At 34.0% G+C, this 14,892-nt stretch overlaps 1 protein-coding gene across 22 annotated transcripts in view; it reads right to left on the minus strand.

Annotated features, from left to right (window-relative positions):
- Window positions 1-14,892, minus strand: part of CBLB (Cbl proto-oncogene B) — a 217,072-nt gene that overhangs the window by 20,854 nt on the left and 181,326 nt on the right. For 8 of the 22 annotated variants that reach the window (XM_057301845.2, XM_057301846.2, XM_008978747.6 and 5 more), the window contains 4 exons: window positions 9,096-9,242; window positions 5,489-5,583; window positions 5,244-5,375; window positions 2,209-2,349 (listed from right to left, as the gene is read on the minus strand). In XM_057301845.2, the coding sequence (XP_057157828.1) occupies window positions 2,209-2,349; window positions 5,244-5,375; window positions 5,489-5,583; window positions 9,096-9,242 (515 nt within the window). The remainder of the gene's footprint in view (window positions 1-2,208; window positions 2,350-5,243; window positions 5,376-5,488; window positions 5,584-9,095; window positions 9,243-14,892) is intronic. The other 14 variants (XM_057301848.2, XM_003825052.7, XM_057301847.2 and 11 more) reach the window with 3 other exon arrangements.

Genomic DNA, 14,892 nt, shown 5'->3' on the forward strand with positions numbered 1-14,892 from the left:
TAAAAATTGCATTTTAGCTAATAAGAGGGGACATTTTCATTTTAAACTAGTAATTTTTTTAGCAATTAATCTTGAGGGGTTTCTTTATGAAGATTTTATATAAAAGGAAATGAACAATTAAGATAAAATAAATAACTAAAACCTTTTACAATTAATTCTTTTGACAAAAACAGGTAAAAGTGTGTATTTGTGTAAAATGTTCTCTTTTATTATAGCTCTTGGAAAGCTTGACTTTATTTGTCAAAAAAGCCACATCATCAAAGTTCCATCTATTGGGGCTTAAGTTACGCATATAAAAGGTAATAGGAGAGCCAGAAACTATCTTGAACTTAGCATCAGGAAATTTAAGTAACTAAGATTTGGAATGACTCATTGTTCTAAAAATCATGTTAAAGTCTATGTATAAGACAAAGTTTTGAATAAGTGAAAAAAAATAGCGAAATACAGCAGCGTTTACATGTAACTATATGAATAAAAGCCCAAGCAGTTATGATATGGTTTGGCTCTGTGTCCCCACTCAAATTTCATTTTGAGTTGTAATCCCCACGTGTTAGGGAGGGAACTGATGGGAGATGACTGGATCATGGGGGTGGTTCCCCCATGCTGTTCTCATGATAGTGAGTGCTCATGAGATCTGGTTTTTGATAAATGTCTGGCATTTTCCCTGCTTGCTCACTCTCTCTTGCACCTGCTGCCATGTAAGACATGCCCTGGTTCCCCTTCACCTCTGCCATGATTGTTTGTTTTCTGAGGCCTCCCCAGGCATGCAGAACTGTGAAGCAATGAAACCCCTTTTCTTTATAAATTACCTAGTCTTGGGTAGTGCTTTTATGGCAGTGTGAAAACGGACTCATACACTATACTTCCTGCTTGGACTGGAATGGGATATGACACTAGTGCTTTAATTGGCAGAATCCAGTAAACTCATAAGGTTCCACAGGTCAGGAGGCATCTATCACAAATGGGTAAACAGTGAATGGCTCAATCAATATTTACTGATGTAAAAGCAGAAGATTATTCTTGAAAAATAAACCACTTTAAGAAATTGAAGCTGTGTATTCCAAGTTGTACGTCCATAACTTGTGTGTCTTATCAAATCTCTTCAAACTTTCTAAACTATCAAACCAAGTAAAAAAAAAAAAAACTAACAAAAACTGATGGTAGACATGACTAATAATCAACTGAGGAAGCTGATAAGGGAATCAGTTGGGAATAAAGATTCTCAAGTTTCCATGAGGTATATACGTAGCTAAAGGACAAACTGAGCACTTTTTAAAGATTTTCATGATTTATCTCATGTAGAAATGTAAGGAACTGTGAAAAAAAGAACATCTTTACCCTGTATTTTCCCAAATCAAGTCCAGGAGGCAAAGGTTTCAGGGCACAGTATCACTAACAAGACAGACTGGAACTGTTAATTAGTATCAGCAGATTCCATATAACATTTTTTTTCTTTTTCCTGATAATTCTAACTAATGCAACAGATAGTTTATTAAGTCTTCATTTTTATTTCAGATCCTCTTTTGAAATTTTAAAATATACTAATACAAAAAATTAGTTTACTAATATTAAACAAATAATATTATATAATATATACATATATAAATAATAATATTAAATAGTTACTAAGAAAAAATTAGTTTTCCTTAGAATACCAATAATTAGTGAGTAGATACACACTGAGGCATTAAAAATATCACAACAAAACAATAAAATGCAGCTATTTCAGAAAAACTTCTCTATTCTTGTTATAACAACATAATTTACCAAAATCTTATGTTTTGAACAAAATTATGACACTAAGGCATATCTAGTAAAATTTTGAAAACCTATTAAAAAACATTGCATTGGGAATCGGAAGACAAAGTCTAAATATTGTTCCCATTACTATTAGCCTAACCCCTTAGCAGTTCTGGTTCTCAGGGTTGCATTTGTAACATAAGGAGGTTTCTGGACTGGACAATCTCTACAGCATCATTTCTACATTCTGTAGTTCCTTATTGCTCTTTCCATCTCTGTAATTCTGTTGGCATTAAACCAATCAACTGACAAACAAACGTACCCACGATTGCTACTTTTACCACCCAGGGATTTTTCTGTTCTGCTAGGGAGGTAGAGACTAATGAATCACTAACATTTATTTGATAGTATGGTTTTGGAAATATTTTTGCTTTAAGTGAATAGTTTTCTTTGGCTTTTCCCTCCTACCTGAAGGAAGAAGAAAAAGATCCTGTCCTGAGGATGGCCGGCTACTGGAGCCAGGAGGTTTTGAATGTTCAATGAGACTATGCCTTGCAGGAGGTGGGGGAGGTGGGAGAGATGGAGGAAGGGCATCAAAAGCATCTTCACCTGCATTTAAAGAAAGGTCGATATCAGCAGCAGAACTTCATTAATCAAAATACACAGCATCTAACAAAAGTAATAATTGATTTTCTCTTGCTGCTTATAAAGAATTTCACTCGCAGGGTTTATCCAGCAGTTCACCAACTTTGATAATGGGATCTAATTATTTTGTGGGAGAGTCTGGAGAGAAACACACACATGCACACATATACATACATACATACATACATACACACCCATGCAAACTTTTTCTATCAGGCCTTTTTATAAAAAGCAGCATTGTAACTTATGAAACAGCTCATAGTTCACTTGTAACCTTTATAATATTAGGACTCAGAGTTTGAACTAAAAATTATTATCAGTCACACTATGAAAACAGGATTTTCTGTGTAGCAAAAAGAGTTCACAGCCTTTAACTGGAAAATCACATCAAATACATATAATTTAATGTCAAAGAATAGTTTAGATTATCCCATATAGTTTATTCCACTGGATTTTAATTTATTTAACCTAATGTTTCATATATTTGATATGCTGTCAAAATATACATAAAATGTACCTAGAGCAGAGAATATGATATTTTTCAATTTGTCAGATTTAGCTACAGAAGAACAGCTAAATATAGAACCTTCTCTGGTTCCAAGCACTACTTACATTTGCATATTTCCCAGCTTTAATAACTAGAATATTGCAGCATAGTTTTATATCTACTTATTTGTCCCCTGCCACACCTTACTATTCTACTCATAGTTTTCATTACCTTGAGTCTTAAAAAAAAAAAAAAAGCACATGTTTGGTAAGCTATCTCAAAATACTTTAGGAATGAGACAGGGTATACATAAACACATATTCTAATAATAAAAATCTACACTTTTAAGTTGAATGATTTAAACATAATGGCATATTTAAAGAAAAATGAAGCTTGACGTGGTGGCTCATGTCTGTAATCCCAGCATTTTGGGAGGCCAAGGTGGGTGGATCATGAGGTCAGGAGATCTAGACCATCCTGGCCAACATGGTGAAACCCCATGTCTGCTAAAATACAAAAAATTAGCCGGGCATGGTGGTACATGACTGTAATCCCGGCTACTCGGGAGGCTGAGGCAGGGGAATCGCTTGAACCCAGGAGGCGGAGGCTGCAGTGAGCCACGATCGTGCCATTGCACTCCAGCCTGGTGACAGAGAAAGACTCTGTCTCAAAAAAAAAAAGATATTACTATTTACTGAACTTGCTTTAGAAAAAATTTGCACACTAATTTCTTTAATCATATTTTTCTTATTAACACATCTGAAGATGCACGAGACAGAGTTTTGCTATCATTTTAATCTTCAGCTATTTCCTACATTATCATATTTATTCAAATCTTTTTTCAGCCCTTAAACATCTGACACTGGGCCAGGCTCATGCATGATATGAAAATCAAAATTATAAGGCTCTGACTCAAGGAGCTGAGATTCCATGAAAGGAGCTTAAAAAAAAGCTCACAAATAGGTATGATTTACAAGTGAAAGTGTTTGATTGGTCCCATAAAAGAGACATACGCATTGGATGAGGAAAGAGAAATGTAGACAAGTGGTATTCAGTGAAGTGTTGAAGAACAGGAAGTCCTGGGATATCAGAAGGCTCAAAAATTTATTCATCAAATGCAAGGACAGGATCGTCTAAGTAGAGTAAACAGTATGAAGAAAAAAATGACATGCGTAAGAAGACCTAGAAAAAGGTCAAGGTAAAAAGACAGGTTGGAAAATGTGTCTACTTTGTCATATAAAGTAGTCACCCGTCCACATATAGCTATTTAAATTTAATGAAAAGTCAGTTCCATAATCACACTTAACCCATATGCAAATATACGGATCCTTTACATCACCACAGAAAGCTTTATTGAACAATGCTTATCCAGGTGATGAAGATCTGGGCAATATGTCAAAAACCAGTGTGCAGGAAGAAGTGGAAGGGAGAGAAAGACTGTAGGTAACAGAGTTAGGAGGCTTTTGTAATTGACGTAGGTGAGAATAAAGTCCTGAACTACAGAAAGAACAGGAGCAAAAGATACTGCAATTGTGTCATTCAAAATACTAGTCAGTGGTACTTGTGAGAAAATGGAAAGGTTCATTTCGTATTTCTGGTGGCCTAACAGCCAGTTCAGAAAAGCTTGTAAATTGACTTTCATCATATATTATTTTATGTTACAGTGACTTGTTATTGTGAAGCCTTATGTAAGGTGTGCAGACATTCTGTCTTCTAAAAACAGGGTGAGATGCTTCCTAATTAGAATTAATGAAATTAACAGTGACAGTGGCACCAGCCAACTTCAACATATACACACACCTACATATACCTTCACCTGTGGATACAAACAAATACACATAGGATGTTTCTTCATTATTATAATTTGAAACAAGGAAATTGAGATTTTTTTGAATGTGTTATAGTTGTAATGATTAGAATAAAACAGAATTTATTATCAGTTCTCTACATACAACTATTTAATTTTGCATAATTTAATTAGCGTAAGTGGAACTGGTGCTCATGCTGCAAGAAAAGCAAGTTCATATTTATTAAGAATTATTATACTTAAATAAAATCTCAACACTTCAAGTCATCACTTCAAAACTACTAGAGCACAAAGCTCTCATGTGTTTTTAGACTACATTTAGTATGGACAAAACAACTTGCTTAAAACCTGACTGATGCCCAACTACTACACTACTACTTTAATCATCTACATGGAGTAATGGTCTCATGAACTTGGGAGTCACCGGCACCTGGAGAACCCATTCAAATTTCAGGCAAATTCACAACCCAGTGAGTCTGTGTTATACCGAACTCTGAATTCTGAAAATTCTGAAATTAAAAGAAGGAGGGGTGGGTTGTTCAAAACTTTTTTAAAGGTTTCAACCTAATGGAGGGATGAGAAGATCATAATCAGAGGGCGTCCTGTTGAGTGAAGAACCATGCTTTGGATTGTCCCGAGTTGGAGGCCTGGCAGGTGGTAATGGCACTGGATCAGAGGCTGAATCAAAAACATCTCCTAGAGGATAACACAAAACCTTAATGTATTTTCAGTACAACGGCATGAAATTTTGCCTTTAAATTCTGACCATTAAGATGTACATCACAAAGGAAATTATATTCTATACGTACCCTTTAAATATATGCTTAAGTCAGGGATGTTTGATTTCTTCTCTGAAGATGGACCATGTGTTCCATTCAGCATACAGTGACCATTATCACAAGACCTAAAGGACAGTTCAGAGTAAAATTATATAAGGAGAATACTTTCCAATTAAAAGTAACTTGAGAGGTAGAGGGAACTAGTATTCCTGTTTATTTAATAAAGTTTGAACATATATTTTTCTTTTCTGGAAAATTACCAGTAATAACATCAAGATACTCATCCCTTATTTTAAAATGTAGAAGTAAATATCTCAAGTAACACAGTCTCTCTTTTTTTAAACTATAACCAAGAATTGCAAGGGCCACAAAAATTGTTGATATCCTAAACACTATGTAAAATTAACTTATCTCTGTGGAAGTATTCAATAGAACCTGGTCAAGTTTTTGAAGTAAAAAAAGATGTGTGTGCCAAGGCAAAAACATATAGCAGTCTCAATGACTTTATTATTTGTTGATAGTATTTAATATCATATTTTTGCTTCTGTAACTTAAAATTTCCTTGTAATAAAAATAAGCTACAGCACATAAAAGAAGAAAAATTATTGAACTTTCAATAATTCCATTACAATTCTGACAGGAACATTCAAAGAACTAGAGCCTGTGGTACTATTTCACCACTGCCAAGAACAAAATTCTGGCCCTCTGACACTACAGAAAATGACTTTAGCAAAGGCCTTGGGTACACGACAAGTACAGTTTTTAATGTGTTTGTAAAGGGTACTACTTACCAGAAAAGTATGCTTGAGTTGTTGGGGCTTTTTTTGTTTTGTTGTGTGTGTATCTGTGTGTTGCAAAGGCTGGAGTGCAGTGGCATGATCTTGGCTCACCGCAACCTCCGCCTACCAGGTTCAAGCAATTCCCATGCCTTAGCCTCCCAAGTAGCTGGGATTACAAGCGTGCACCACCACGCCCAGCCAATTTTTTTTATTTTTTAGTAGAGACAGGGTTTTGCCATGTTGCCCAGGCTGGTCTCAAACTCCTGGCCGCAAGTGATCTGCCTACCTCACCCTCCCAAAGTGCTGGGATAACAGGCATGAGCCACCGAACCCAGCCAAATTATTGGTATTAATTCTTCGGAATCATACTATGAACACAATGGTTAAAATTGAGCCATGGGAAGATAGCAGCAGGAAGAGAAGATAAGGAGCATATTTTGCCTTCAGCATATAGCTCTATAACAATCAACTGACAAAGAGCTATAGAAATCAGAGTTTACATTTTACTTTTCTCTGATTTACTCTGAATTTTTAGAGCAAAGTAAAAGTGCATATGTAATGGAAGAGACGGTGGATATTTGAATAGATAATGCAAGAATGCTTCATCTGAAATTCATTTCTATTCTCTCTGGTGGCCACTTCTCTTTAAGGGGCCAGATATAGTTCATTTAAAAATAGTTATCATGTATTGAATCTTCATAATAATGATGGATTTTTACTGAAATTAAATTGAATTACTCATTTACTGGGTCACTTTTTCTACATATTGACAATTCACTTCTCCTGATGTTCCAAAGGGGGAAAAATACACACAGGGAAAGAAAGTGTTAAGCTTAAAGAGCTCTTTGGAGAGCACAAAAGAAGATACTTCATCCATCAGCTTTCAAGAACAAATTAGATAAAGAATTCACTCCAATTACATTTAGGGATTATCAACATTTATTACTTTTCTGTAACAATAGAAAAATGGTAATGATGGTTATAATTCAAATTTATTTTCAAGATTTGGGAGCTCTGCCACAAAAAATCACATCCAATATGATGTAACAATTAAAATTTAACGTATTAAAATTATACTCCTCACTTATCCAGCAATGAAAAAAAATAAGACTCCCAAAGAGACCAAAAAAAGCTCATCCTACTTTAGTTTTTAAAAATTACTGCACATTTGTAAGAGCCAAAGAACCGAAAATTGTAACAACTTATATTTGATGAGAAGGAATATCTTTTGTTCTCAAATACATCACTAGCTACTTGGTTCTTCTGATACATAAAATTACCTCCTCGTTATTTCTTTGTCTTCTCAATGATATGATTTTATCAACAGATGTCTTATCTAAACACCAGCAATAGCAAAGAGTGTTTAGGTTCTTGCTTTTAAAAAAATAAAGTCCTGCGCTGTAGACTATTAATAATTCTGGGTAATAATTCAGCAGAATGTTGATAATTCTAACCAGGGTCACTTATTAAGACAGATATCTGCTTAAAATGAAAATGTGCTTCTCTTTCCAAGTGCTGCATTTCCTACCTCAGTGAGATGCCTGAAGAAACACATTAAAACATTTTTTAGTTTTTCATTGGACAAGAAGGGAACACTGTACTTATAAAATGTTTTCAGTTGATTGACTTGACCTCAAAAGGAAATGGCACACTAAGTAAAGATGGCACAGATGACTGAAGTAATTGCCATCTCCCCTATCCCTCAGTCAGTCATGGAGAGATGCTGGAATGTAGGGCCACCAGCAGTACTTGAGCCCTATTCTATGTGCCAAGCATGGCCCCAGGAATGTTATACAAAGGAAACCAGAACTCAGAAAGTAAGTTTTGTAGCTGGGAGTACTGAGTACCTCATATATGTCAGTCAGGTAAAACAAACAAACCTAGAAATAATAGATTTCAGTTTATAAATTCAATAATATAAATGCAGACTCATGCCTTTACTTAAAGATAAAGTAATATTTCAATACAAACAACCCATTATTAATAACTCTTATTCACCTCGATGGAGCTTCCAAGTCAAAGACCAAGGCTATCCCCATGTAAGTGAGAACAAGCCACAAAAGTAAGGAAAAAACCCCCATTATTCCACACATTCTTTTTTTTTTTTTTTGAGATGGTGTCTCGCTCCGTCACCCAGGCTGGAGTGCAGTGGCACAATCTCGGCTCACTGCAACCTCTGCCTCCCGGGTTCAAGCGATTCTCCTGCCTCAGCCTCCTGAGTAGCTGGGATTACAGGCGCCCACCACCACACCCGGCTAATTTTTGTATTTTTAGTAGAGACAGGGTTTCACCATGTTGGTCAGGCTGGTTTCAAACTCCTGACCTCATGATCTGCCCGCCTCAGCCTCCCAAAGTGCTAGGATTACAGGCGTGAGCCACCACGCCTGGCCTATTCCTCACATTCTTATTTGATCTAAAGGAAGGTAAATAGCACTTGATAGAAAAACAAAAAGTTAAGAGAAACACCTTGGTATTTTTTTCCCACTTCTTCAAAATCTGAATAGAAGTAGGTAGCAAGTACATCAAGAAGGAAAATGAATTTAAATTATACTAGTATGTACATCATGAAGAAAAATTCTAAGGAAGGTCAGAATAATACCTTAGCTTCTGAGCACTAATTTTTCTTCATGAGATAGGTGCTTAGAACTGATAAAATAAAGTGACTTGCTGATTAATGAGAAATCTGCATCTTTTAGTTTTCTTTAAAAGTAATGCTGGAAATGGTATATAGGAAGAGAAGGATTTGAGCTGGAAATCAAGGATTTTTAACTAGACGTGAATCAATTGTTTAAAAACAAACATTACAAATGATAATGCTTATGCAGATGTAAGTGGCAAAAATCTGCCCATACTCTTACCGAACAGGAGGTTTTACATTATGACAATGAGATGGTTGTGAATTCAGGGAAACAGGGTGGGATGAAGGAATCTTGTATTCATCATCATCTTCCTCTACTGGGTCTCTTGTTTTCTCTGAAAGAGAATTTGCTAACGGACCAGTACACCTACCAGGGGAAAAAAATCCAATCTAGTTTAAGCATAATATTCAAAACAGGCAAGTCTGATGTGACATATTCAAGTCAAAGAAGCTACTTTATCACTTATGTTCATTTTTCAGTTACAGGGTATCATCAGAGAAGCTGTTCTTATATCAAATACAAATGAAAACAATTTTCAATCTTTTGTTAAGACCCTTGATGGGATAAAAGAATTTTCATCCTCACAATTTTAAATGGCACAATAGGAAAAACTAGTAACCTGTAGAATAAAATAAAAAGATGTTGGATTTGTAAGACAAAATGTATAAATTTATTCAAACCAAATCTATTAAAATATTAATATTTTGTTCCAATTTAAATGGGTAAAATATGATGCTACAATAATAAGCATGGTTGTTTTATATATTAAAGAAGTCTTTATAGAATGGTCAAACTTTTTGTCTCCTGTGAATATTATCTATAGTTGGAAAAATATCCAGTTTAATTCTGTAAAACTTAACTATCCTGTGAAATTATAGTTGAAGTTGTTAGGTTTTTCTTCCTACCAACAACTGAGAGCTAGAAATGAATGGAATGATTAGATGTAGATAATGAGAGAACTTATTTTTAAGTCTTTGAAGTATGGTTTAAATTCCCTGGCTAAATAAAAGAGAATTAAAATGAGTAAAACCATCACCTAATATCAAAAACATTAAGCATTTCACTTATCCATAAGAGTAAATAAACCAAATAAAACAAACCCAAACAAATGGGCAAACATAAACAATGTTTTTCATAACTGTTGCTACCAGAGTTTAATCTAACCCTGGCTGAAGCCAATGAAAAATGCCAAGGCAGAAATTCACAAACTCATCCTGATTCACTTTAGGACGACCAACTAGTTTGCAAGGCATTGGGAATACACACATGGATCCAAATCTTTTTGTTAATCATCATGAACCTCATGAGAAATCTGTTCAATTTAAAAAGGAAGGAAAAAAAAAAAAAAAAAAACTAAGTGACTGCAATTTTGAAGCACCTTCTATAGAGGGAGCAAGAGGCCTTTGGTATATTAAACAAACATGCCTGAATTAACATTCATTTTTATTTCTTTTTATTAGTTAGAACAGAAACAATTTTAGGGGCTTTTCTTTGTGACCATTACAAGAAGGCATTTTGAAAAATCTAAAGATTTAAGTTTCAACCATATTATCTAAGTCATTAGATAGGACATTCAAAGATCAAAGAAAAACTAAGATTTTTCAAGTGTATGTTTATTGATACCTATCTTTGAAAAAAATTTCAATACTGATCTTTAAATTCTTGTTGTTTGAGCAACTTTAGAATTCACATGAGCGTTACAGGGAGACAAAAGCACAGAGACAAAAGCATAGTGACAAAAGGTCCAGTGTCACTACCTACAGCACAAGCTAAGGGCCTTAATAATAATCTATTATTACACCTATTATGGTTTAACTTTGGAGGATTTACTTTCCAATTAAAGGAAGTTAAGTATATGGGCTGCAAAATGGTGATCTGATGGCACCGGAGCTGGGAGAGACTTATAATATTACTTTTCCATAAATTCCTGTAAATACAGCCATCAATTTAGCTAAGTCAAGGACCAGAATGGGTTCTATTACCAAATGAAATGAGAAATATATACTGTACATCCTCTCTATGCCTAAGATACTTTCATTTATAATGAATCCCTTTCTATGCAATTCAAGCATACACTATGTAAAAAGAAAACAGTATTTTTCACTAAACATTCAACAACTATTCAATATCACAAATGTTCTAAGATCTGCCTGTTGCAGGTTCCCTCCAAAGATTTAAGTTTCCAAAGAAGCAGTTCATTATGAGTCAACAATGGACCATTTTTTAAATCACATATGTTGTGGCTAATTTGATATTTTACCTTCATTGATAGAGAATTTCTCGAGTAATTTCCCCCACTCTTTTGCTTTGCCACAAATCAGTAGATTATTTCAGAATGAAGAGAAAAGCAAAGCTCATCTAATACTTCATGGAATAATAAGGCTTATTGCTAAAACTTACTAGTATAAATTGTCAGCTTACACAGATTTTAGAGAATTATATCTAGAAGTGAAAAAATAGTTTTCAAGTGGTGTTTGTATCTAAATATGAAAAAAATACTTAGGTGTTCCATTTATCACCATTTTAATAAAGTTCTAAAGATTCAGATTTTATTTTTCTGCTTATGTTTTTTAATGAAAATGTTTAATATCAGTATAATAGTCTATTTGGATTAGAAATAAACCAAAAGAATAACATTCCAGTGTATTTTATTCAAGATTACATAGTTTTTATTAAAAATTAATCTTATCCAGTTCTGAAAAAAAAAAACTGGTTTCTGTTAAAAAAAATAACAGAAGAGGATGGTACAAATGAGATAAAGAAGTTGTATATAAAATAGCAAAATAAAAAACTAGAGTCATGTAACTAATTATACCATCTGGAATTACATGTGGGGTTTTATTTTCCTCCACAAACTCATTCAAAAAACAGGTTTAATTTTACTTACTACTAAATAACAGGTAAAATAATTAGATTTATATTTAGTCATTATCTATTCATGTATGTGACATTTGGCAGTAGAAAAAATTTCTATCTTATGGGGCATGGGACAATTTTCAGTCATTGACTAAATTTATGGGAAATTTTTAGGATACCAGAGGAATAAAGCTGAACAAATTGTATTTGGCTGACTCCACATTAAAGCCTACCATTACACTTATTACTGTAATCCCTTTATATTCTCATCCTACATTCCCGGAGTGTTCTGCACTGTTGCTGTTATTACTGAGTTAATACACTGGTAATACATAGGGACATACACTCTCAAAGATGCATAGTCACCCCCTCCCCCCACAACCTGGACATTTTATTAAATTCATTGTGTTAGTTATTTGGGCCTTCAGTGATAAATACATTCATCTTCCACATATGCACACTTGAAACAAACCAAGAAACAAGTGAATTTTCACGCCAGCACAGGAGATAGTATCCAATGCTATGCTTAATTAGTAAGCTTGTTTTCTACATATAAGAATCTATCTTCCTTTAATAGTATCTGAAGGCAAGTAACGAAAAATATCTTCTGTTAAAATAGAATCTTTAGAGCTTGCCCTATACATTACACCATATTTCTTATATTACATTATCCCAATCCTAACAGGGAAAAATGTCTAACTCAAATAGTCCAGAGAAGAGACAAAACAAAATATAGCTATATTTGAAATGATTTTTGCACATGTGCCACATATAAATCATTTCCTCAAAACACTAAATTTTATCATATACATGCTAATTTTCAAGGGTCTTTCATGACATCAAAAAAAAGTCTGTGTGGTATACTATCAAGCTTTAAGATAAGCTTTACTTATAAGCATTTTCACTAACTTGTTTGTAAATCAGAGAAACAGATTTGAAGTTGCTTTGTACTTGTGTTCTATCCAGCCTCTGTGCTCTTCACACAGATAACCTCATGGTTTGCTCCCTTACTTCCTTCAAGTTTCTGTTCAAATATTAGCCTTTCAGAGAGGTCTTTCCTAATGACCTCATCTAAAGTATAAACCTCTCTATCATTATTTATCCTCTTCCCTGCTTATTTTTCCTCCTAGCACTTACCACTAGCTGACAATATACAATATAGTTATTTGTTTACTTTCTCTTCTCCCTAACTAGAGCTTAAATTCCAAAGAGGATAAAGGATTTTATCTTGTACAAACTGAACCTCTAGTCAGTAAAGCAACTGAATGAAAATAGGACAGTTAGGTGAAATTTGTATTCTCTGTTTATGGAACCAAAAATACAAGCACTTATCTCTTTAGAAAAATCTATATTATAAGAATATATATTCATAAAAATAGATAATACCACCTCCAACAACAAAAAAACCTTTCTTACAAAAATGCAAAACCAAGTAATATTGATTCATGGCTATTTGAAAGCCTAAGTTTAATATATCAAAAGTACAAAAGGTCCATCTCTAAAAGACAAGGCACACACACACAAAAAATTCTTAAAAAAAAAAAAAAGATATTCCTCAGCATTTCAGAACATTATCTTACCTGGAAGTAATTACTCCATTATTACTTGTAATAATGCCTCTGTTCATTTGCCAATCTATTGTGTGCCAAGTAAAATAAATATTTCCTTAACTATTCAGAGTATCATTTAGTGTTAATTTTGAAAAATCAAATTATTTCAAAATAAATATAATTTAGTAAATAAATAATTTAAACTATAAAGTAAAAAGAATCCACATAGGATTATTTTGTTCTCCCTCCAAAAAAATAATTACCCATGTTTCTAGGATTTACTTACAATTTTATATTTATAGCTAAGTGTCAAAGATGTTAAGCAGAAACCATTTAGAAAAAAACATTAATTTAGAAAAATTAAGTATATAGATACAAATAATTTCAGATTGCTTTTACAACAGTATGTTTTTTAAAAGTAAATCTCATACTCTTCTAGGTCTCAAGACAAATTACACAATAAAAGTCAAATAATTGCAAAGATACAGTTTAACAGGAAACACTATGACAGAGCAGCCTCTGACATCATGTAAATGGGAATCAGAGTAAACAATATCAAATATTTAACAATTCTATTTCAGTAAATATTTATAACAACATAGTATAAATGTAAGGTAAATGTTAGCTTTGACATTCTTGGATTTAACATTGGAGTTTTCAACATTTGTGAGAACTACAGAAGTGTATGTTTGGTAGCAATGCGTAATTTTGCTTTGGCCTGATTTTGAAACATATACCAAGAGTCTAAGATGGAAATGAACTCTCGAACATCCGACATTCCTATTTCTGTGAGTGGCATTTTGCTAAGACCTCTGTTCTAAGACCATCCACAGCCAGGACTCTTGACTCAACTGTTATTGTCAGGTTTGCCATCAGTATCCTTTAAAAAAACACACTGTATAGAACCTAAAAAGCTGAATCTCAAAAGGATTTTGGAGATAATTTAAGTTAAACTGATCCTCTCTTCTACCAGATGGGGAAAGGCCCAGAGAAGTTTTCCTGTTAAAAATAAGACAAAGGCTGGGCATGGTGGCTCATGCCTGTAATCCCAGCACTTTGGGAGTGTGAGGTGGGTGGATCACAAGGTCAGGAGTTCGAGACCAGCCTGGCCAATATGGTGAAACCCCGTCTCCACTAAAAATAAAAAAATTAGCCGGGCATAGTGGCGGATGACTAATAGTCCCAGCTACTTGAAAGGCTGAGGCAGGAGAATCGCTTGAACCCAGGAGGCAGAGGTTGCAGTGAGCCGAGATCGCACCACTGCACTCCAGCCTGGGCGACAGAGTGAGACTCCATCTCAAAAAAAAAAAAAAAAAAAAAAAAGACAAATACTTAATGGCGGAGTCAGGTGTGGGACACAGTCTGATTTTATTCTACTGTTCACATCAGCATTCCATGCTGGTTTTGTAATAAACACAATGCATAACTAAACAATTAAGAAAAATGCTTATGATAATGTTAAGAAAGGAGGGCATAAAATTATCTCTACCATATAATCTAAATAAGGTAAAAACAAGTTTAAATAAAAAATGTCAAAATGTTAAAACTCTGGACATTGATATTTAGCATATGCATATGCTTGTGCTTATGTATCTCACTTTTTTCTTTCT

Source organism: Pan paniscus, chromosome 2 (assembly GCF_029289425.2).
Source record: "Pan paniscus chromosome 2, NHGRI_mPanPan1-v2.0_pri, whole genome shotgun sequence".
NCBI lineage: Eukaryota > Metazoa > Chordata > Mammalia > Primates > Hominidae > Pan > Pan paniscus.